This window comes from Stegodyphus dumicola, chromosome 1 (genome assembly GCF_044657685.1).
Source record: "Stegodyphus dumicola isolate Sdum_Otavi_A_Nest chromosome 1, ASM4465768v1".
In the NCBI taxonomy this organism is placed as follows: Eukaryota; Metazoa; Arthropoda; class Arachnida; order Araneae; family Eresidae; genus Stegodyphus; species Stegodyphus dumicola.
In genome coordinates this window covers 21,363,275-21,387,183 of record NC_140768.1, presented here as the reverse complement: position 1 = coordinate 21,387,183, position 23,909 = coordinate 21,363,275, and the positions used below count along the sequence as shown (strand labels likewise).

The 23,909-nt window shown below is 34.1% G+C and overlaps 1 protein-coding gene and 1 long non-coding RNA gene across 2 annotated transcripts in view; both read right to left on the bottom strand.

Annotated features, from left to right (window-relative positions):
- LOC118189465 (IQ motif and SEC7 domain-containing protein 1-like) overlaps positions 1-6,642 on the bottom strand; it is a 649,009-nt gene extending 642,367 nt beyond the window's left edge. Inside the window, exon 1 of the mRNA XM_085813482.1 lies at positions 6,409-6,642. Coding sequence (XP_085669608.1) covers positions 6,409-6,440 — 32 coding nt within the window. The 5' untranslated portion in view covers positions 6,441-6,642. The remainder of the gene's footprint in view (positions 1-6,408) is intronic.
- LOC146999055 (uncharacterized) overlaps positions 1-23,909 on the bottom strand; it is a 282,879-nt gene that overhangs the window by 170,409 nt on the left and 88,561 nt on the right. The gene's annotated exons all lie outside the window — the stretch shown is intronic.

Here is a 23,909-nt window from a genome sequence, read left to right as displayed (position 1 = left end):
CTGTCCGCGAAAATCCCCCCCCCCAGCGGGCTGTCTGTTTTTCTCTTAAGCCAGCATTCTCACCGGACTTGAATCCAGTAGAGCACGTGTGGGACGTACTTGGCCGACGAGTTGCAGCCCGTCAACCTCCTCCTACATGTCTCCCGGAACTTCGGAAAGCATTGATTTTTGAGTTGTGTAATATCCCACAAGATCAGATTGATAATTTGATACTCAGCATGCCTAGGCGTTGTACAGACTGTATTGCATCGTCTGGGAAACATACAATGTGTTAACAATCATACCAACCATGTAATATTGGTTTTTTTTTTTTTTTTTTTTTTTCCCCATACTTTTTTTTGTAATTTGCTCCAGGGAGAAAAAATCGTTAATTTTTTTAATAATATCAAACATATAGCATCTTTTTTTGCTCTTGACCTTTTGCTTAATAAATAAGCTTTACAAATAAGTCAAATTTGTTTTGCTTCTAACTCTTTTTTTTGCCTGATTCTGCATTATCCTTAATTTATGGACATGAGTGTATTTTCCTGTTGTACAGTAGTGATGTAAATGCAAACAGTCAAAAATTTTTCTTGAAAATTGTGTACTGTAAATATAGATGCCGACATATATTCTACAAAAATTTAAATGCATTTTCCTTTGCTTGTAAAATTCTTAGCAACATTATCTTTCTTCCAGTTGAGGTTACTGTAAAAATACTGTAACTAATGTACTAAATACAATGGACAAATTTTGCATTTATCGACCATTTATATTGTCGATAAGATTTCTGGTCAAAAGTCGCCATCACGAGATAGATGAAAATTATACACCGCACTAAAAATCAATTTTATAATTCGAATAGCTTAAAAATCAATTTAGTAATTAAAAATTAATAAATTATTTAAGAATGATTTCGTTAGGGTTCAGACTTATCTTACTGAGTTCAGGGTTCCTTGTTTTATAAGGTATTTTCTCCCTTCTTCTAGCATGCCTTCGCGGAGTAACGATAGCACACTCGGCGCGTATTCGAGAGTTCCATGTTCGAATCCCGGCGAGGGCATCCCACATTTTTCATGTCTCTTACTACAAAAATTCTAATGCCTCTACAGTGGCGCCAGAACTAAAAAGTGGTGAGAGATAATTCTTCACCACCAGGATTTGGCGATTGGGTCGCCTAATCATCAGTTGCCTTTTAAAAGGGGGAGTATGTAAGGTATTTTCTTCCTCCTTTCCGCATGCCTTCATGGTATAACGGTAGCACATTCGACAGGTTCAGGTTCGAATCCTGGGAAAAGCATTGCTCATTTTTCATGATTCCTGCTTTAAAATTACCTAATGACTCTGAAGTGCAAGTTGATGAAATTCTCTACTTAATAGGCAAGGCAGAAAATATTCCACAACAGGGCAAAAATTTTCATCAAAACAAGAAACACAGTTTAATAACCTTTTGTTCACTTTTTTAACCATTTCGCCGTCCTCTCCTGTCCGCGAAAATCCCCCCCCCCAGCGGGCTGTCTGTTTTTCTCTTAAGCCAGCATTCTCACCGGACTTGAATCCAGTAGAGCACGTGTGGGACGTACTTGGCCGACGAGTTGCAGCCCGTCAACCTCCTCCTACATGTCTACCGGAACTTCGGAAAGCATTGATTTTTGAGTTGTGTAATATCCCACAAGATCAGATTGATAATTTGATACTCAGCATGCCTAGGCGTTGTACAGACTGTATTGCATCGTCTGGGAAACATACAATGTGTTAACAATCATACCAACCATGTAATATTGGTTTTTTTTTTTTTTTTTTTTTTTTTTTTTTTCCATACTTTTTTTTGTAATTTGCTCCAGGGAGAAAAAATCGTTAATTTTTTTAATAATATCAAACATATAGCATCTTTTTTTGCTCTTGACCTTTTGCTTAATAAATAAGCTTTACAAATAAGTCAAATTTGTTTTGCTTCTAACTCTTTTTTTTGCCTGATTCTGCATTATCCTTAATTTATGGACATGAGTGTATTTTCCTGTTGTACAGTAGTGATGTAAATGCAAACAGTCAAAAATTTTTCTTGAAAATTGTGTACTGTAAATATAGATGCCGACATATATTCTACAAAAATTTAAATGCATTTTCCTTTGCTTGTAAAATTCTTAGCAACATTATCTTTCTTCCAGTTGAGGTTACTGTAAAAATACTGTAACTAATGTACTAAATACAATGGACAAATTTTGCATTTATCGACCATTTATATTGTCGATAAGATTTCTGGTCAAAAGTCGCCATCACGAGATAGATGAAAATTATACACCGCACTAAAAATCAATTTTATAATTCGAATAGCTTAAAAATCAATTTAGTAATTAAAAATTAATAAATTATTTAAGAATGATTTCGTTAGGGTTCAGACTTATCTTACTGAGTTCAGGGTTCCTTGTTTTATAAGGTATTTTCTCCCTTCTTCTAGCATGCCTTCGCGGAGTAACGATAGCACACTCGGCGCGTATTCGAGAGTTCCATGTTCGAATCCCGGCGAGGGCATCCCACATTTTTCATGTCTCTTACTACAAAAATTCTAATGCCTCTACAGTGGCGCCAGAACTAAAAAGTGGTGAGAGATAATTCTTCACCACCAGGATTTGGCGATTGGGTCGCCTAATCATCAGTTGCCTTTTAAAAGGGGGAGTATGTAAGGTATTTTCTTCCTCCTTTCCGCATGCCTTCATGGTATAACGGTAGCACATTCGACAGGTTCAGGTTCGAATCCTGGGAAAAGCATTGCTCATTTTTCATGATTCCTGCTTTAAAATTACCTAATGACTCAGGAGTGCAAGTTGATGAAATTCTCTACTTAATAGGCAAGGCAGAAAATATTCCACAACAGGGCAAAAATTTTCATCAAAACAAGAAACACAGTTTAATAACCTTTTGTTCACTTTTTTAACCATTTCGCCGTCCTCTCCTGTCCGCGAAAATCCCCCCCCCCAGCGGGCTGTCTGTTTTTCGTAGCGTGTAATGTTGTTTTCTCTGTACATCATAACTTTCCATACATGACTTTCGTAGTGGATGAATGTCATTGAATATTAAGTAAAATTATAAGAAAATAAAGCATAATGAAAAAATAATAATATCTCTGCTTATTTCTAACAGCAGGATAATTTGATAACATCTGATCCAGGCGGTCCACTCTTCCCATTTTGTTGTTGTAATCTTTTACAATTATTGTTTATTGTTTTGTTTATTTTTTTATTTTTTTTACAGTTCTTTTCCGTGTTCCAACATCAATCATCCAGTTAATATGGACCGTACTCCTCAAACGTATATCCTTCTTGTCTTTCCAATTCACATCATCATTTTTTCTCTTTTTCTGCTGAGTAGACGTTGAAGCCATCTCTCACTGTCTTGTATCTTATGTAAAATGGCGCGGATATTCATAAAACCCTGGGCAAATTCAATTAGAAATAGAATGCCTGACTAGTGCTGCCCTCTAGGACGTATTAGAACAAACAAAAATAAAAACTGAAACAAGTAAACATTTAGAAAGCGTTTTAAAATGTAGAAGAACGCTTGAAGCGCGTTCCAGCCGCCCTGCGGAAGTTTCACTTGAACGCGCTAGACGCGTTACGGACGACGAAGAGGTTAATGTGTTTGGAGAACATAAAACACTGTTCTATGTTCCGTTTTATGTTCTTTTTGAACATTGGTAGTTCCGTCCGAGATTTGAATCACGGGAACGGGCTGCCTGCATGTGCGTTTTCGTGTTTTTCCCTATGTGTAGCGTGTATACTAGCCAGTTTCCCTTAGAAAAAGCTCCACGAAGGTATCCTTTCCCTTACGCAGATAGCTCTCAAGGTTTTGCCGTAATTGCATAAACCAAACCAAACCTTCATTGTATTTAGATTTCTTTGATATAATTTTACCTAATTGTGATATTAGCAGACATAAAAGTCTCTATCAGGCATCTTTTGTTTTTCGAAGAAATTTTTATAACTAACCTATCGATTTAAAATTCCATTACTTTGAGTATTGCACCTTTATGAAGTTTCGCTGGTATTTTCATTTGCTGATACAAAGCAAGACCTGTTACAGATCACTCATGTGTGGAAAGCTCCAAACTTTTTCGCATATCACAACGACAGGTTTCCTGTATTAAAATGGATACTAGTAGCATAAGGAAGTTGTTACATTCATCTTTACTCTAAGCACTTATTCTGCCACTTCAATTAACTGAAAAATATAAACAAAAAGTTTTTCTTTAACATTTTAACAACTAAATGGCAAATATTTTTGCATTTCGTAGTTCGAAAATACCTCCTGTTCTCATATTTATATTTTACTGCAGATGCTCATAAATAAGAAAACATCTGTAGAACTTTTTTTTTTTTTCGGAGAAAGCTGTAGAATCATTGGATTTTTTTGAAGCTTAAGACCTGAAAATTATACAATGCCCTCGTCGGAGCTCGAACCCAGGACCTCTCGTTACGCGCTGAGTATGCCTTCAATTATAAAATTAAAAGGTAGAAAATACCTTATAAAGTTAAAAAGCTAAATATCTATTCAATTGTTTTTTCAAAGCATCTTAGTTTCATTTTTAACCATACTTCAAATTTCTTGAAAAATTACTTAGTCGTACTATTCTACTAAAGTTCATACATCTAGAAAAGCTACTTCCTTAGCTATAATACACAATTATATGAAAGTTCACAAATAAGAACCAATCAGGCTTAAGTAAAATAAATATATAACATGATGTAAGAGGACAATGCAAACGTTTCCCTTTTAGGATAGCTATCAAGCTATAACTATTACCTAAGCAATACCGAATCTTTACTGAAAACTGGCATGACTACAATAGTGAATGCAGAAGATGTATTGTATATAATGCAATACGCATTATGCAAAGTTACGTTCCATCAGTAACAAGAGATATTCAGTTAATCTTTATTGGGGGGGGGAGAATGTTGCAATTAAAAGGAAATCTAAATTCTGAAAGTGATTAAACAAATATATAAATTATAAAAAACAAAAACAAAACAAAACAAAAATCTGAAAGGTTTCAGATTTTACATTACGTCCAAAGGTGCGTTTTTGGAACGTTCTATGTGTTACCTTTATTTATTAAATATACTGTTCTTCGCACTTCAGGGGGCTCATACACCTTAAACCCCTTATGATCTTCGAATTATGTGACTGTTGCAAAAATTGGGATATTTTATATATTTTAAAAGCAATTACTTCCAATTTTTTACAGCTGACTACACAATATAGCTGCTTTCTGAAATAGTAATCAGAAAGTTTGTGTTGTCACAAATATTTTTGTAATTTAATCCGCTTTGGGACAAAATTTTTCGTCATATTTCCACCTCACGCGCATAATATTTTAAAAATGGCTAATGATACATACTTGAAATTGGATGGAATTCTTCATATGAGCACTATTTTCTAACTGAACCCAAAATCTGATGAATATATTAATATTAAAAAAATTTTATGCACAAAAACATTACAGATTTTTTTTAATAAAATACATTTTATAAACGCAACTCCAAATAAAATGAAAATTTAACATGAAATTCTTAGAATTTTTGGTTCACAGTAGTTTCCAAATGCTACAAAAGTTATATATTAAAATATGGAATTAAATTACGAAATAGAATGATTTAAATTGGGCGCGTAAGGTGGAAACATGACGAAACTTTTTGTCACAAAGCGGAATAAATTATCAAAATATTTGTGGCAACACAAACTTTCTAATTACTATCTCAGAAAGTAGCTATATTATGTAATCAGCTGTAAAAAGTTCGAAGTAATTGCTTTTAAAATAAATGAGTTACTCCAATTCTTGCAACGGTCACGTATTCGAAGATCTTATGGGTTTTAAGGTGTACGAGTCCCCTTAAACCATAAAATTCAATTCAACAGCAATATCACAAAGCATTTAAACGTGCGTATTCTGTAGAATTTTCGATGCATAGTCTCGCGCGCTGGAGATAAAAATGTTTTTTTTTTTTTTTTTTTTTTTTTTTTTTTTTTTTTTTTTTTTTTTTTACAGTGTTGCCATTGTTCGCTTTGAAATTGTTGAGTTTCTCAATCGAAAACTCATAAATGCTTTACAAAATATGAAACAGGTAAAAGAACAAATTTCAAATGTCCATATTTGGATAGAGACGTACGCTATTCAAAATTGGATGGCTCTAGTCACCATTGTTTCACCCCAGTGCGAGAAACATGCATACATTTATGCAGATCTTTCATAATTTAATTTCTTTAAATATAATACGCGGCGATAATATTTGGTGGCAACAATTTGAAAAGTGAAGCGCCGTTTATAGTGCACCGACGCAAAATGCCAAAACGAAATTAATAGCCCTTCTGCGCTAACCCTTTTTGGGCTTAATAAAAACATCAAAATGAAAACAAAAACTGCTTGATATTTACCTGATTTCTGTTTTACCATCCCAAGCCTTCATTGTCACAAAATATTCAATATTTCATTTACTTTCCAATGACCAAGTGCATGAAAGTATCTCTGATAGCAAATTTCTGTTAAATAAACACAAATCTGAATCTTCTCGTTTAGATGCTCAACATACCGCTTTCATTGCTGAACTCATTTGAAAAACTCATCACTGAACAGATCGCTTTGATCCATCCAACTCAAGAAACTTTTCATATGAAAGCCGCTTCCCAGAAGACCTCAGTCCAGAGTGTGGTCTCACAGATAGCGTTTTATCAACAAGGCTGACCACCGATGAAGTCATCACTGAGCTAAGCTGCCCTAAGCGTTAATATCAACGTATCCTTCCTCTCCTTCATACCACTGCATCGGAAATGAGATTTAAAAGAGTCCTCACTGCGCAACCACAGCGGACGAGATAGTGACAACTGACTCGCCAAAAACTAATATTACCCCACCGGGGTACTGAAAAAAACAGAGGGTGTTGGCACATTTTTTTAGACGATTTTATGGTATTTACAGAAATATTTTACTTAAAAGCTTGTGTTTCAAATACTCAATTTGATAACCCTTTATTATCTTTCCACATCGTAATTACTTCTTTGTACGAAGTAAAAAGAAAGTATTGTAATCGCGAAATATTTCAGGTATCATTTCAACGAAAATATCCATTTTGACCACTATCGAATGCAATTTAACGATGTTTTTGCGCAACATCTGTACGTAAGGACAGAATTCTTATTGCCCCCCCCCCAAATTATAAAACTGATTTAAAATTAAAGAGAAATTTTCGTGGCATCTGTGCGTACGTACGTATCTCGCATAACTCAAAAATCAGAACGTTAAAACGTTAAACAGAACAGAACGTTAAAATTTTGTATATAGGACTGCTATAACATGTAGATGACTGGTAGTTCGGTCCGAGGTTCGAATCCTGCGAACGGGCTGGCTGCATGGGCGTTTTCGTGGTTTTCCCCATGTGTAACGTGCATACGAGCCAGTTTCCCTTAGAAAGTCCTCCACGAAGGCATCCCTACCCTTAGGCAGATAGCCATAGTATGCTTTGCTATAATTAAATACACCAAAACACCATAACATGTAGATGTGCACCTCGCATTTTGGTTGCAATCGGCCGCAAATGTCATTATTTTTTTTAAAAAACTGTGTTGAACTTTTTCGGAGCCACAGCTCCTGGTAACTTTTTGGCGAGCTAACTACAATTTCTCTTCTCATTTCCTTAATTTTGCAGCATATTGCGCAAAAGATTTTGACCAAAATTGGTCTTTTTAGTATTGTACTTAACACCTAGCTTATAATATTTAGGAAATAAATTATATATATATATATATATATGTCATAATAAAAGCAAAGGAAATGACGGAACACTGTAGATGCGTGCTTAGATCCATATTGAAGAAGAATTTTGATTGCGTAGTATTTAAAGAACTTGGCAGTTTTAATTCCATTTTTATTTCCAATTGGTATTTGTGGCCACAATCACTTGGCACTCTAGTCGTGCCTTTCCACAGAAGATTTATTACATTTTGGATATTGTTGAGATAGAAAGCAAGCCAGCAAAATTACATCTTAGCACAGTAGAGAGCAAAAGCTGAAGTGCGTAGTTATGAAAGATGGAAGCACGCGAAGAGAAAAGTTTTGGTTTACAATTCAGTGATTGGTCGTCAAGAGGCATCTGGTATTAACGGTTACGTAAGATCGCATGATTAATTTGAATGACGCAATGCAGATAAGTTATTACGATTTTAGAATAGAGAGGAAGAATTAATCTTTATAGTTATATTATAATTCTGATTCATACATTTTTATCTTACACATATATATATATATATCCAGTCTGTTACCCGGCTCAATGATCTCACTTTCTGTATTCTTATATGTTTATAAATTGTGCCTTTTTTGCTTTAAAAATCATTAATTATGTTGTTTTTAGATTCCGGTTAAGGTTTTTATGCCTTAACCGGAATAAATATCTGTAAATCTGCGTGCAAGATTTGTAGAATCAGCAACAATTTAAAAGTTGTTTAAGTGCGTTTAAAATATGCTCCTGATAATATGTGGAGTTGATCTTAATATTTTTCTCCACACACTTTATTACTTCTTTGTACGAAGCAAAGGAAGTATTTTAATAAAATTACTGAAGTCTGAAATCTAATGATAACGCCTAGTTGAAGGAAAGTATGAGTTATGCAAGTTTTTATAATAGTTTTAACGACTAACACAGCAATACAATTTTTGGAGCTTTCTTTTAATTAAATCTCATAATAAGACAATATTTTAATAAAATTCAATACAAAATTTAAGAACATAATAAAACAGTATTCGTAAATGCATGATTTAGACAATAATTATGGCGCCATTAAACAATTATTTTAAATGTTTCAGTTCTGCATAAAAGAAAAAATTTGATGCGGACACCACATGAACTCCTCGTATGGAATATTAAATTATACGCACTTTGTGCTGCATTTCATTTAAACTTATTTTCTCGAAATTCATTAGGGATATATTTCTCATTCAATTAATTCAGTCCTCGTTTCGCCACAGAGCAAAAATACATAAAATCTCATCTCATCAATACAAGCATCTTCATTAAAAATAGTTAAAAGCATAAAAACATAACACACCAAATATAGTTAAAACAGTTTACAAAAATACAACTAGTGTTTCTAAGTAAAAATACTACGATTCGGTGATAAGATTTAATAAGATCTTTCGGTGCACAAAACTGAAAGTTTACTTTTGATCCCACTCGGTAGAAAGACACTGAAGTAGTGAAACTGACTTAATTCACTATTCTGGTAATTTTCAAATGTAAAGAAATATGGCTGCTATGGTAAAAATTTAGGCTTAGCCCCACTTAAACAATTTTTAAATTGTTTATTATTCTACAACTATTGCATTCAGAATAACTAAAGGCATAAAACACTAACCAGAAGATGAGAGCAACGTAACTTAATCATTAGTAAAGCAAACAAATGCGTAATTTAAAGGGAAAGGGAGGTGCACAACTAAATGTTACAGTAGTCCTATATATAAAATTTCAATGTTCTGAAGCTACTCATTTACGCGAGATACATACATACGTACGTACAGACGTCAAGAAAAAAATCTCTCCTGAATCCATTTTAAATCAATTTTATAATCCGTTTGGGAAAAAGTCTTTTATTCTGTCCTTACGTACAGATGTCAAGCAAAAACATCGTTAAATTGCATTGGATAGCGATCAAAATGGATATTTTCGTTGAAATATGACACCCGAAATTTTTCGAGATTAGAATATTTCTTTTACTTCGTACAAGAATCTGAAGCGGAATTTTCAAAGCAAAAAATATGCTCATTGTGTGAAAAATGCTTTCCCTTGAAAAATCTAAGACTGTCATAATCCATACTAAAGAAATAATTTGCTTATGTGCGATAAAAGTTTTACTTTAATCCAATTTTAATCAGGAGATTCTACCTTCATTTGCAATATAAAGATTAAAGTATTGGCGTCATTTTTAATTAAAACCAAACACCTCTGATGTAATACTGATATACACACCAGATGGTAGGCAGAAGACACTCATTTAAAATTCAGTAACGTAAGGGAAAACAAAAAAAATTTAATATCGCGTCCAAGAGTATTAAAATCAGAGCATTTTAATAATTTAAACAGTAAAGAGATACTAAAATATATTAGACTAGCGAAAGTACCCGACGGCAATTAATTAGAATGAGAGTAACGCATCTAAGCAACAGAGAGAACAATACCGTTGTAATCCTTCTCTAATAACGATGCAAAAAATAGGATTCACAGTCCTACATTTTTAAGTCTGATGCGATATGGAACCGACATAAAAAATTTCCATAGAAAAACTAATTCTCTCTCAATATTTCAGCAGCAATGGCACGCAGTTTTTAATATTTTCGTCTTTCTAATTAAATGGTCGTAAAAGCTCAAGTTCCATCCAATATTTCACCTACAGTGTCTCACAAAAGTGATGGGACACTTGTGCTTTACAAAAGGAAACTGCAATAAAATAAATTAAAAAAAACGTAAAATTTTTTGTGCGTTTCATACTTAAATTTAGTAACAATTTTTACATAATATACATTTTCTCAAAATATTAAAATATTAATTTAATAAAAATACAATTGTTTAAAACGGAGCAAAAAATGGCTCACATAAGTGATGGGACACTTACTTTTCCATCAAATATTTATCCAAAAATTTTACTTTTTAAAAGGTTTTAATATTTTGTTGGATTTCCTTTTACTTTTAAAACATGATTTAATCTTTTTGGGATGGATTCGACTAATTTTTTTGTGATTTCTGGAGTGATTTTACCCCATTCTTCTTGAAGCACCGATTTTAATTGTTGTTTTGAAAAAATGGTGTGTTTGCGAATTCTCGATTCCAATTCTTGCCAAACATTCTCTATGGGATTTAAGTCTGGAGATTGCGGTGGTGTTTTTATTATTTCAGGACAGTTATACAGCAGCCAGAGTATAACGTTCAAAGCAGTGTGCTTGGGGTCATTGTCCTGGTAGAATTTAAAATCGTTATGAAGGTTCAATTTTCGTGCTGAAGATTTCAAATTTTGATTTAAAATGTCAATATACTTGTGCTGATCCATTATACTGTCAATAAAAACAAAATTACCAACTCCAGCGGACGACATACACTCCCATACCATAATTCCTCTTCCACCATGTTTTACTGTTGGCACCAAGTTCTGTCTGCGAAATTCTTCCCTGGGTTTTCTCCACACCAAGATTCTACCGTCAGAACCACATATATTAAATTTACTCTCATCAGTAAATATAACTTCATTCCAGTAATCAGAATTCTTATTTTTATGTTGGATTTTGCGAAAGCCAGTCTGAGTTTTCTATTCTTTTCACTTACGAAGAATTTTTCCTAGCTGCTCTACCGTGATATCCAGTACATCGAATTACTCTTCTAAAAGTCTCAGAATTAACAATTACTCCATATAATGCTTGTAAATCAGCAGCAACTTTAGGAGCACTCATTCTTGGATTTTGTTTAATATTTCGAACGATAATTCGCTTTATTCCATTGGATAGCTTTTGATGGTCGGCCAGGTCTTCTTTTATCCTGAATCATACGATTCATTTTATATTGTTTAATGATATGGAAAACTGTTGAATGACTCAACTGTTTCAGCAGTTTCTCTAATAGATTTTCCACGTTCAATATGCAAATTAATAACTAATTTTCGTATTTCAGGCAGTTTCTTTTCGTTTAGCATGCATGGCTGCACAGAGCTGAAAAACACAAAAATTCCAAAACACACTGGAGAGAAATACTGCAGACGATTTTATAAATTATTGCCCATTGCTTCTGAGTAAAAATAAATACCCCGAAAGATATTTTTATTGCTTACTTTAGACGATTTTTGTTGCATAGTACGTAGTGTCCCATCACTAATGTGAGCCATTTTTTGCTCCGTTCTAAACAATTGTATTTTTATTAAATTAATATTTTAATATTTTGAGAAAATGTATGTTATGTAATAATTGTTACTAAATTTAAGTATGAAACACACCCACAAAAATTTTTACATGTTTTTTTAATTAATCTTATTACAGTTTCCTTTTGTAAAGCACAAGTGTCCCATCACTTTTGTGAGACACTGTATATTTAGTTTTAGTCGATTGAATGTGGCAAAACATTTATCGTAATTGATTAGAAACCAATAATGCTAACAAACAAACAAACAGGCATTTTTCGTTATATATTACATAAAAAATGTGGTCGGAATAAGCAATTAAACATAACTTCAATTTTTTAGAACAACCATTTTTCTATTTATTTTTAACAAAAACAACGGTAAAGAGAAAACTGGTAACCATGGTAACATTTTGCGACTGCGCAGATAGTCTCGCAGACGAATTTCACAGACGATATGTTAGCGTCGCAGAACAAATACAAAAATATTAAACATATACAGATTTTGCAAAACCTACAACGCGGCACTGAACGTAACCAATTAGATTCTTATTTCAGTTAATATGGCGGCAGCGTCCTAAAAAAAGCAAATCTTTTCAGACACTTTAAATGTTATCTGCAGTTTCATGCCTTCACATTAATTTTAAATTCACTAAATTTTCTAACCGATTTTTTTTTTTTTTTTTTTTTTTTCAAATTTCTTTGGTAAGTCAATTAATTTACGTTATATTTTCTGATTATACGAATATCTGTTATGTTATTTTTCCCTTGGATTTTTCTTCAACTAAATATTTTGGCGATTATTTTTAAGCTTCGAATTTTTCGTCAGATCGTCAGCTTTTGGCGATATCTGAATCCAGTCCCGATAACAGAATAGTACCCTAATTTTAAACTCTAGTCGTATAAATTCAATTCGTCGTCCATTAGAAAATTTGTTTAATTTTGAAAAGAATTGTATGTCATTCTCTAACGTTTAATGAGCACCTGTAAAGTTTTAAAACTAATCTGTAACTGAATATATCCTCATATTTTTTAGTTAATAGCGCTAGTTAACTAGTGTAAGTGCTTTATAGTTTACTTTTGATCCTTTACTTCGTACAAATATGAATACTGTTCGTTTTCGAATTTTTATTTTGGCTTATGGAACATTGGGGGTTGACTCGTGGAACCCTGAGGTTCAGTGAAGCACAGATGAAGACCACTCACTCCACTCATACACCAAGGAATTCAAAGACGAAGCAACAATTTGAAAAAGAAAGCTATACATTTTTCTTTAAAATTCAACGACATTACATTGTATGGAATACTTCTAGGAGGAAGGGAAAAAGGAAAAATATTTAGAGTCGTAAAACTACTCTTATATGAAGAATAATTTACTTAGTCGTTTTAGTGATATGTGCTGGATGAAGCAATATATTTTTCTTGACGTAATTTAAATGATTTTATACATTTATTAAACTTTTAGAAATTCTATGCATAAAGATTTGAACTCGGGACTAAAAAAACACTCATTTCTCTTAGCACTTCTACGATAGTGAGTCTAGCCGCACGGCAGAGGTAGCGCAGCATCTGTGAGATAAATGTTTCAGCTCTTGTAGATAATTACAAAACCTCCACTTGTTATCTTATCGGAAGCCAAGCAAAGTACGTACATTGTATGTATTACCAAAAAAAAATGTTTATTCTGAAACTTTCAGGAATAGAACAAGACGTAAACTTGTAAAAATCCAGGCAAGGAGTAAATTTACAAAAACAAGAAGGTGAGGAAAGAATAAGTTCTGTATCTCTCTGATAAGACGCAGAAAAGTGAATAAATAATTTAAACATCATTCTCAAAGCTACTGAGGAAAAATATATGTATATAATATAATCGTTTCAAAAGATTACGAATAGAATGTTTATTAAATTCAAATGTATATACTATAATTTTCTCGCTCTCAGATTACGTTCATTGACAGTAGTATTAACTGTCATATGAACTAACTGAACGGATATGCTTAGCGATGTACATTATGGGGAGAAAAAAAAAAAAAAAGAAAGAAAGAAAGAAAGATGTAACGGCGCTTTCCATGTCTCGAAAGCGCGATTTAGGATACATTAGATTTATACATAGCATTGTTCTAACATAGGTATTTTGAAACAAAATTGGACTTTTTCTGAAATAACATCCCAATGTTTCTCCATATTTCGATTCTATGACTCAAATTGTGCCAAAGTACCAAGTTTTGTAAAAATCGCAAAAGTAGTTTTTATAGTTATTTAACTTATTTGATTTTTCCTTTCATATTTCGAAATTTCGGTTCATTCCAAATAAAATTCCATGTCTTATGATTTATTTTTAATCTTTGCATTTTTAAATAATTTTCATAAATTTTTCATTACGTCATTTAAAACCGTGAGTCATTTGCCACTAGTCATTTAAACAAATGAACAAATACACATCTCCCTTTACATAGTAATCATAAATATGCTACCTGATAACAAGTTTGGTATCCTTTGTGTTTTTATTTTGGTAGTATACCTTTAATTTTTACAAATACGTCACATAAAAATTTTTGGGGAACTTTCTAATTTCTTGATTTTAGATCTGTCGAGAAACATTTCGAAAAATAAAATAAAAGTTATACTTTTTGCCCAGAAGGACTATTAATATCGTTTTGGCATTTTGCGTCGATTCACTATAAACCTTGCTTCACTTTTCATATTGTTGCCACCAAATATTAGAGCCATGTGCTATATTTAAAGAAATTAAATAATGAAGATTCTGCATAAATGTAAATATATGTTTCTCGCATTGTGATAAAGCAACGGTACCTAGAGCTATCAAATTTTGAATAACGTAATCTTCCACCGAATATGGGCATCTGGAAGCCGTAATTTGAAATTTTTTTATTATAGATTTCATATATTGTAACAACTAATTTTGGATTAATAAGCTGAACGATTTCTCTTGTCATGTTCACTTCACATATGGAATTATTTGTATAAATTGCTTACAAATAATAATTTTAAAACGCATTCCATAATTCTTATGATGTATTTTCAGTTTCAACAAAAATATATGACAAGAAGCACCGTCTTCCGAAGCATCTCAACTAATTTTGGATTAATAAAGTGAACGATTTCAAAGCAAGCAATGGCAACACTGTACAGAAAAAAAAATCTCCAGCACGCGAGACTGTACATTGGAAATTCTAAAGATATTCTCAATTTTAAAAATTATTTTGCGAACTGAATTTTATGGTTTAAGTGCGAAGAATATGATATTTAATAAATAAGAGTAACACACAAAACGTTAAAGAAAACACCCCCCCTGGGCGTCATGTAGAATCTGACAGGTGTTTTCTTTGGGGGGGAGGGGAGAGTTTTGCAGCAGAAACAGAATTTGTAAGCACAGTATTTATCGGCTTCCGAGACGTTCCGCGAAACTATAGAAATTTTTGCTTTAAATCTAAAACAGAAATATTTCCTTTTTTACTTCCTTGTACGAAGTAAAAAGGAAGTATTGTAATCGCGAAAAGTTTCAGGCAACATATTTCAACGAAAATATCCATTTTGACCGCTATCGAATGCAATTTAACGATGTTTTTGCGTGATATCTGTACGTAAGGACACAATAAAAGACTCCTTTCCTCCAAAAAATTATAAAAATGCTTTAAAATGAATTCTGAAGACAATTTTTTTTAGCGTCTGTACGAAAGTATATACGTACGTACGTATCTCGCATAACTCATAAACGAGTAGCCTCAGAACGTTGAAATTTTGTATATAGGGCTGCTACAACATGTAGATGTGTACCTCGTATTTTGGTTACAATCGGTCGCACCAAACGTATATAAATATATTTATATATATATATCCACTCTGTCACCCGGCTCAGTGATCTCAGTTTCTTTATTCTTATATGTTTGTAAATTGTACATTTTTTCCTTTAAATATGATTGAATTATGTTGTTTTTATCTTCTGGTTAGTTTTTATGCCTTTCGTAATTCTGGAAGCAATATTTGTACAATTATCAACAATTTAAAAGCTGTTTAAGTGCGGTTAAGTTTTAAATAAGATGGCGGACATATTTGTTTACATTTGAAACAGCAGAATTGTAGATTTGTTGCCAATCTAGAGAGACTAAGCTTCGCAACACAAAAATACGCCTTCATTTATTATTGCGAATTAAATCATGCTTAATCCTTTCTGGAATTTTTTCGAGGAAATAAGTGTTTAAGATTTAGTTCGTAATTTTTAATGCAGGTATTTTGAGTTTTTATGTATTTTTGCCTTGTCGCGAAGTGAGAACTGAATTAATTGAATGAGAAATACTAAATCGTCTGTGAAAAACTGTTTCTTTTCTGTTTTGTTTGCTTAATTTCTTTCATACATCGTTGTAGCTTTATTATAGTATTTGAATAGAACATGTGGCAACGATAATTCTTCAAATGATATAAATTTTGTGCATTCAGAGTATCGTTATAGTAAACAAATATAGTGAATTTTAAAATGTGCATTTATTCTACTGTCATTTATGCGCTGTCGACGAAGTAGATTTAATTCAATCCTATCATTTTAAAGGAAATTCAAGAAAAAAATGCGTATAATTTAATATTCCGTACAAGGAAGTCATGTGGTGTGCAGACTTCCTCAGAATTTTTTTACATAAATTTACGATAATATAAATTATCAATCCTGACGTTCTTTTCTTTAAAGTCTCATCCTTATTTTATGAACGTAATAGGAAATGCAAGAGATATACTTTAAGGAAACCAAACCTGTAGTCATCTTTTTCAAAACATCTTCCGCATTATTTTAGTTATTTAAATTCCCTTAAGAACATCACGGTCAAAACTCAAAATATTCTTTAATTTTTAAAAAAACTATAAACGATAAAAATCGATAATATTCCTTACTACTTAATAGTATATGATCATATAAACTAAGTATACCCATTAAATCTCCAGTAACTCGATGTTGTTAGATATTAATATTACGCACCATTAGCTGTTTCATGATCAGTGCTTCAAACAACAAACTATAGGTTTACCGAAGGGCAAAAAGAACAAAGATTTGCCACACAAATTCGAAACTATGGTTTGCTCCAGGATCAAGAGTTAGTATATTCCATAATGACACCACGCCCAGTAACCATGGAAACAGAAGGGCGTCAAAATGTCGACCGAAGACCTCGTATATTACCCAGTTTAGAATCATTAATAGGTCAACTCTTTTTTCACTCCGGTACTTTTTACTCAGAAAAGAATTTTGTAACAACCGCAGCAAAAAATAAAGAATCAATTGCTTATGAATAAAGAATCATTTCTAGAATTTTTATAAAATGACAAAGGATATTAAAAACTGAAAGAAAGATAGCGGTGACACCATCTCTAGGCCTCAAGGTACGTATCAAACTGATCACTACGATTTTGATGTAAGGCATCTACGAAGGGATGGTATTGGCAAATTACCACATCTTTTCCACTGCTAATATCTACATGGAAGTCTTTCGAACTGGCAGATTTCATGTACCCTATTCCGAGTGGAGACGAAAGTCAAAAACGTCCCAGCTTCGCATGGGATCCAAATATGGAATCAAATGACATACATCATTGATCCTACCAATAGCATAAGATGCCCAATCCGCCTTCAACCAAACACAGAAACACACAGAAAAGGAAAGACGCATAACGGCGTGAATACTGCGTGCTAAGGACACGGATTTTAAGAATTATTTTTCTCATAGATCATTTTCAATGACGAAAATCACTGTGTTATTTATTTACAACTATCATGGAAATTTGACTTTTCAATACATATGTGAAAAGGAGTTATTTAACCACTTCTCCGTCCTACAAATCTCAAATACAGTACAACCTCCAATTATCCGAACTCCGACTATCCGAAACGCTGATTATCCGAATCGCTTTCAAAATTTCAGAATTTTTCAGAATCAACTGAAGAAGAGAAGGAAAAGGAAAAAGAAGCTAAAGTAAAGGAAAGGATGATAGAAGAATATGAGGATGACATGTCACTTGAGGAATTAAAAAACATTCTTTTAAAAATTCCTGCATGTTAAGAAGTTACAGCAGAATGGATGGCGTGTGATTCGTCAGACCTTGAGTTTCAAATTCTAAATGATGAACTTATTGAAAGAGTGAGAGAAGAAAGTGTCGAGGAAGAAGATGACCTTAATATCAAATTTGAAGCAGACTCGGGACCATCAGCTAGTAAAGCGTTTGCCGGCCCTGAAACTGCGTTGAAGTGGATGGATCGTCAGCCCCAGTGTGACCACATGTAACTTCTCATTGTCAAGCGGATGTGCGACTTAGCTGCCCGAAAACGGATGAAGACAGTCAACCAGAGATGTTCAGCAAGCAATGACTTTCAACACTTGTATGTAATACACAGTATACTATGTAGCATTACGGAAAAAAGTAATTAATTAAAGTTACGTAGACACTTTCTTGGGAAAAGATCCAATTATCCGAATGGGGGTCTGGTCTCAATTGATTCGGATAATTGGAGCTCTACTGTATTTGCTTCCCCCCCCCCAACAATAAAACTTTTTGCTCCTGAAACTGGCATAAAAAATGTTTCTTTTATATTCCCCTTTTCACCAGCTGCCCAAACCGATTTAGAAAACCACCTACTTGTCACACTCGCAAGGATGTTGAATAGCATCACCTGTTGTTCCTATTTTTATCTTGTCCATATTACATGGAACAATGGTTGCCAAATCCTACTCCGAAGTGAGGTTGGACTTCTATTTTCCACCCCCAATTTTGAGGGACATCCTCCGAGAAGGATCCGGGGGCCTCCCACCTCCTCCCCTTCCACCAATCCACACGAGAGGGCTTTCGGCTCGCTGCATATTTAGATTGCCACCATGCCGCACCAATACTATACATTTACAAACATCCAAGTCTTCTTCGAGATTCGAACCCTTAGTAGGCTCCCCTAACCGCTATACCGTCTGGGCGACTTATAGCGTCACCTTACCCAAGAGAAAAGATTCTTTTATATTCCCTAGTTCTTACCTGGAAATTAGCAAAGATGATCGTATAAGGACATGCTTTCAAATGAGCAGTAGTTCCCATTGCAATGCCATCTGAACGAGGTGTAGAAGTGCCTTCCTATTTCCCGTTTTTTCAAGTGTTTGCTTTGTATGATTCTGATACAACGCCGGTCTGGAGAAACTATGACCAATAAGGCCATAAAGCGTTTCTTTTTATTTTCGACGCATTCTGGAGGGCTAGAAAAACGAAGCGACGATTTTTATCGGGGGTAACAATCCAGGTCACATTAGACCCCGACACCTGTATCTCGTTTTCTGACGCCTGACGAAGCTTTTCAAATCGAGGAGTCTGTCTCGGAGGAAACGTTGAAGTGCTAGAACACCTACTTTGAAACGATGAATGCTGTGTCAACTAAAAGTTTTTTTTCATTCAATATATAAGGTATTTCTCCCACTTCCCTAGCGTGCCTTCGTGGTGTAACGGTAGCACGCTGGGCCGGTATTCCAGAGGTCCTTGGTTCGATTCCCGGCGAAGGCGGTTGCATATTTTTCATCTTTTCTGCTTCCTATTAACTTAATGACTCTACAAGTGGCGCCCGAACTAAAAGGGTTATGGATGATGATTCTCCGCACCCAGGATTTGGCGATTGAGTCCCCTACAAACCCCAGTAGCCCTTTAAAAAGAGGAGTATATAATGTTTATTCTCCCCGCTTTCCTAGCGTGCCTTCGTGGTGTACTGGAATACCTGCATACTAGGCCGGTATTCCAGAAGTCCGTGGTTTGATTCTCGGCGAAGGCGGTCGCATATTTTTCATCTTTTCTGCTTTCGATTAGCCTAATGACTGTACAAATAAACTACTCGATTGATTTAGCTTGATTGCTTGATTTAGCTACTCTACAAATAAACTACTCGATGATTACACTTCCTCGTATGAAAGCAATTATCTTGTTCGTGACAAAGAATAATAACATACGTACTGAAAATCTGAATACAGAAACAAAAATAAAACACGTAAATTATTTATAATATACCATACAGCACAATATTAATTATTATTGTTGAGAAATATGTACTGAAACTGCTAAAAGATGGCGTTACAAATCCATCTATTCAAATACCTAGCGCCTTCCTTTCTAGACACATAACTACGTGAAATTTGATAGGTAATTCAATCTTCTTTGTGTTAGACTTCTAGTATGCAGTATAATTGAATGTTAGAAATATTCGATGGATCTATAGAATTACCGCTTTCTAAGCTCTGTAATTCGCTTTAGGCTTTTAGCCTACCTTATGCATATAAATGTATGTATAAAATTATTTAAGTTTTAATTAAAAGAATATGAAAAATCCTCCGTGTCATACACCGAAATTTTTAATTTTCGTTTTGTTTCGATGATTTTCGCAACTTTATAATTATCGCACATGGCGTTTTGTATATTATAAACACCTACATATTATTAAATTCCTATACAATATAAACCTGTATAATATACCTGTATTCCTATATTATATATATTATAAACCCGTATTCCTGTATATATATATTATAAGCCTGCATTCCTGTATAAACACTCCACCGACCCAGCAGCTGGTCCAGTTGGGGATGGTGCTTATCAGCCTGTTTAAGCCCTGCTAGTAATTCTAATTTTGTTCGCTGGTCTGAATTAAGGAAGCTGTCTTTATAGCAAAGGGCAATCTCTTTTGATTGTAATACTATTCAGCTGAAGGAGGCATTGCATGTACTGTTCTTTAGGTTTTGGTTTAAAAGCAGAGCTATCTTTTTTCTGGGTTCTCGAAATATTGCACTGTTGGAAACACACTCTTGTATTCAATTGAAAATAGCAATTGCGCAATGCCTCGCCGGGACTCGAACCTGGACCTCTCGCATATGCGCGAAGTATGCTACTGTTATACCGCGAACGCATGCTGGAAGAAAGGAGAAAATACATTATATACAACCCCCTTTTAAAAGGAGATTGGGGATTAAGGGACCCAACAGCTAATACTGGTCGTCATGAATTATTGTTAACAGCTTTTTTTAGTTCGGGCGCCACTGTAGGACCATTAGGTTTTTTTTTTTTTTTTTTTTTTTTTTTTTTTTTTTTTTATGCTGCAGACGTGAAAAATGTGCTATGCTTTCACCGGGAATCGAACCAGGTCCTCTCGAATACGCGCCGAGTGTACTACCGTTACACCAAAAGCATGCATACTGGTAGGAGGAAGAAAATACCTTATATAAGCAACCCTTTTAAAAGGCGACTAGGAGATTAAGGAACCAATCGCAAAATCCTCGTGGTGACAAGTTGTCGTGCACAACCGAACTAAAAAGTTCGGGCGCCAGTGTAGAATTATTAAGTTATTTTAAAGCAGATGTGAAAGATAAGCAAGGCCCTCGCTGGAACTCGAAGCTGGACCTCTCGAATACGTGACAAGTGTCTACCGTTACACCACGATGGTATACTAGAAGGATTGGATTGGATGGATTATTCAGTTATGGCAAAAAACACGAGGGCTATCTGCCTAAACGGAGGGATACCTTCGTGGAGGACTTTCTAAGGGGAACTGGCTCGTATATACGTTATACATGGGGAAAACCACGAAAACGCCCATGCAGGCAGCCCGTTTGCGTGATTCGAACCTCGGACCGAACTACCAGTGTTCAGCGTCTTTACCGCTCGGCCGCTGGTGGGCCTCATACTAGAAGGAGGGAGAATATAAAAAAATAGTACTATACAGCATATAATATAAGGACTTAAAACTATTGTGCAATACCAAAATACTTGTGCTCCAGTACAAATACATAGGGGTATGACACAACCCAATCCACATTTACTACGAGTAAATCTTTTAATTTACTCATAGTAAATGTGGATTGAGTAGTAATTTTAAAATTAAAAATTCTACAAGTCAAATTTTGCTCTTTGCTTTTTCATAAATTCCTTTTCCAGCTGATTTTCTATGTTACATACAGCGCCAAAAGAACGAAAAGAAAAACAGAAGCACACAAACGAACACAGTCGATGTTCAATAAGCCGAAGCTTATTGAATATCGACTCTGTTCAAGTAACCAGAAGTCAAACTGTGATAACGAATCTTTGCCATAAACGTGAAATCCAAAGCAAAAAATTTGGAAAATTCCCATTTCGGGCGTGGTGCCGAAAATATAACAACAAACAAAATAACTTAAAACGTATGAGATATGATTCTCACGCATCTAGTGATCCACAAGTCAAATTCCATCAGCATGTTCACACTCATCCGGGAGAGAGGCACAACAAGGTGGATGCGACACCCTGGAACATACGCGACACCGCCCGGGCTATGTGTATTGGCTCAACGAGAGCTTCCTGGAAGGGGCGCGAAGGCTAATCACCCATTTGTCTCTCTTTCCAGGCTCGGGAAAAAACTTTTAAGTGAAGCTGGGCTGTGTTCAACAACTCTTACAAGAAGACTGTTGGCATTTATGGCTGCGGCGTCGCCGATGGCCGCGCATTAAAAAAAAAATTCATCGGACTTTGTGGGAAAAGGAGAACATTTGATGATCTTTTTTACGGCTTGCTTGGAAGCAATTTTTAGTAGCATGAAAATAAACACAACAAGCATACGTGTTATTTTTTTCTCAGGGCATGAACTCTTTTTGGTTGCTATAGTGGCAACTGATATAGAAACGCGTATAAAAAAGATATCTCAGCCACTAAGTGGATATAACGTCTCACACTTGAGAGAGATTTCAGTAGCAATCTGCCATTAAATCACGAGAGATTTTTTAAAAAATTATAAAGGTCTGATAGCTCAAGTCTTAATCTCTAACTTTCGCTATTTTAAAACTTTCCGTACTATACACTGCGCGGGGGTGGGGATGGAACACTTTTATATCTGCCGTTCTACTGGGACGATTGACGAAATTCAGCTTGCGTTTTTAACGTCTCGAAAGCGCGATATGGGATATGTATTAGATTTATATATAGCATTGTTCAAATATAGGTATTTTGACACAAAATCGGACTTTTTCTGAAATAACATGCCCATTTTTTTCCATATTTCCATTCTACGACTCAAATTATGAAAAAGTACCTAGTTTTGTAAAAATCCCAGGAGTAGTTTTTAAAAATTCGGCTCTCAAAATTTTAGCTTCTCAATGTTCATTGAATATTTGATATGTATTTATTAACATCTCTTTTTATTACACTTACTTGATTCCTTCTTTCTCAGTTCGAAATTTTGGTTCATTCCAAATAAAATTTGCCCATTTTTTATGATTTATTTTTAAATAATTTTTATAAATTTTTCGAAAAACTGAATTATAACCTATACATTTTTTTGCCATTATCTTAGAGTAGATGTCTTTCTAAGCATACCTGCAAAAAATTAGATTTTTTTTTATTCAAAATTTCCTAAAATATACGTGAATTTACATATTTGGCGCGTTTTGAAATTTGGCGTGTTTATTATAAGCGATAATAACAAAAATGTGGTTTACGCACTTTGTGAAAATTATTTGAAAGTATGAACGACGACTTTTTTCCCGCGCGTGGACAATGAAGAAAATGGAAAGGAACATAGGTTACTACAAATTAATTAGTTCGCCGAGTGTATTAGTCTCGGCGCAAACAGAAAAAAATTCGCCAAGATAAATTTTAAATTTCTCCATAAATTTCTCACCAAAATTTACCAAATTTAATATCCAGGCATAATTTGAGTCGCAGAATCGGAATACGGAAAAAAAATTGGTATGTTATTTCAGAAAAAGTCCGATTTTGTGTCAAAATACCTATGTTAGAACAAAACTGTATATAAATCTAATACATATCCTAAGTCACGCTTTTGTTGTTGCTGCGCAGTGTACATCCAGGGCTTAATTTCTAAAATTAGAAGTTCCGGAGCCCTATGGAAGACTGTCAGGAAGAACAAAAACCAATAAAGAAAAATAAAATGGTTAGTAAAATAATTCATAATTAAGCAGTTAAATAATTAATTATTAAAATTAAATAATTAATGATTAG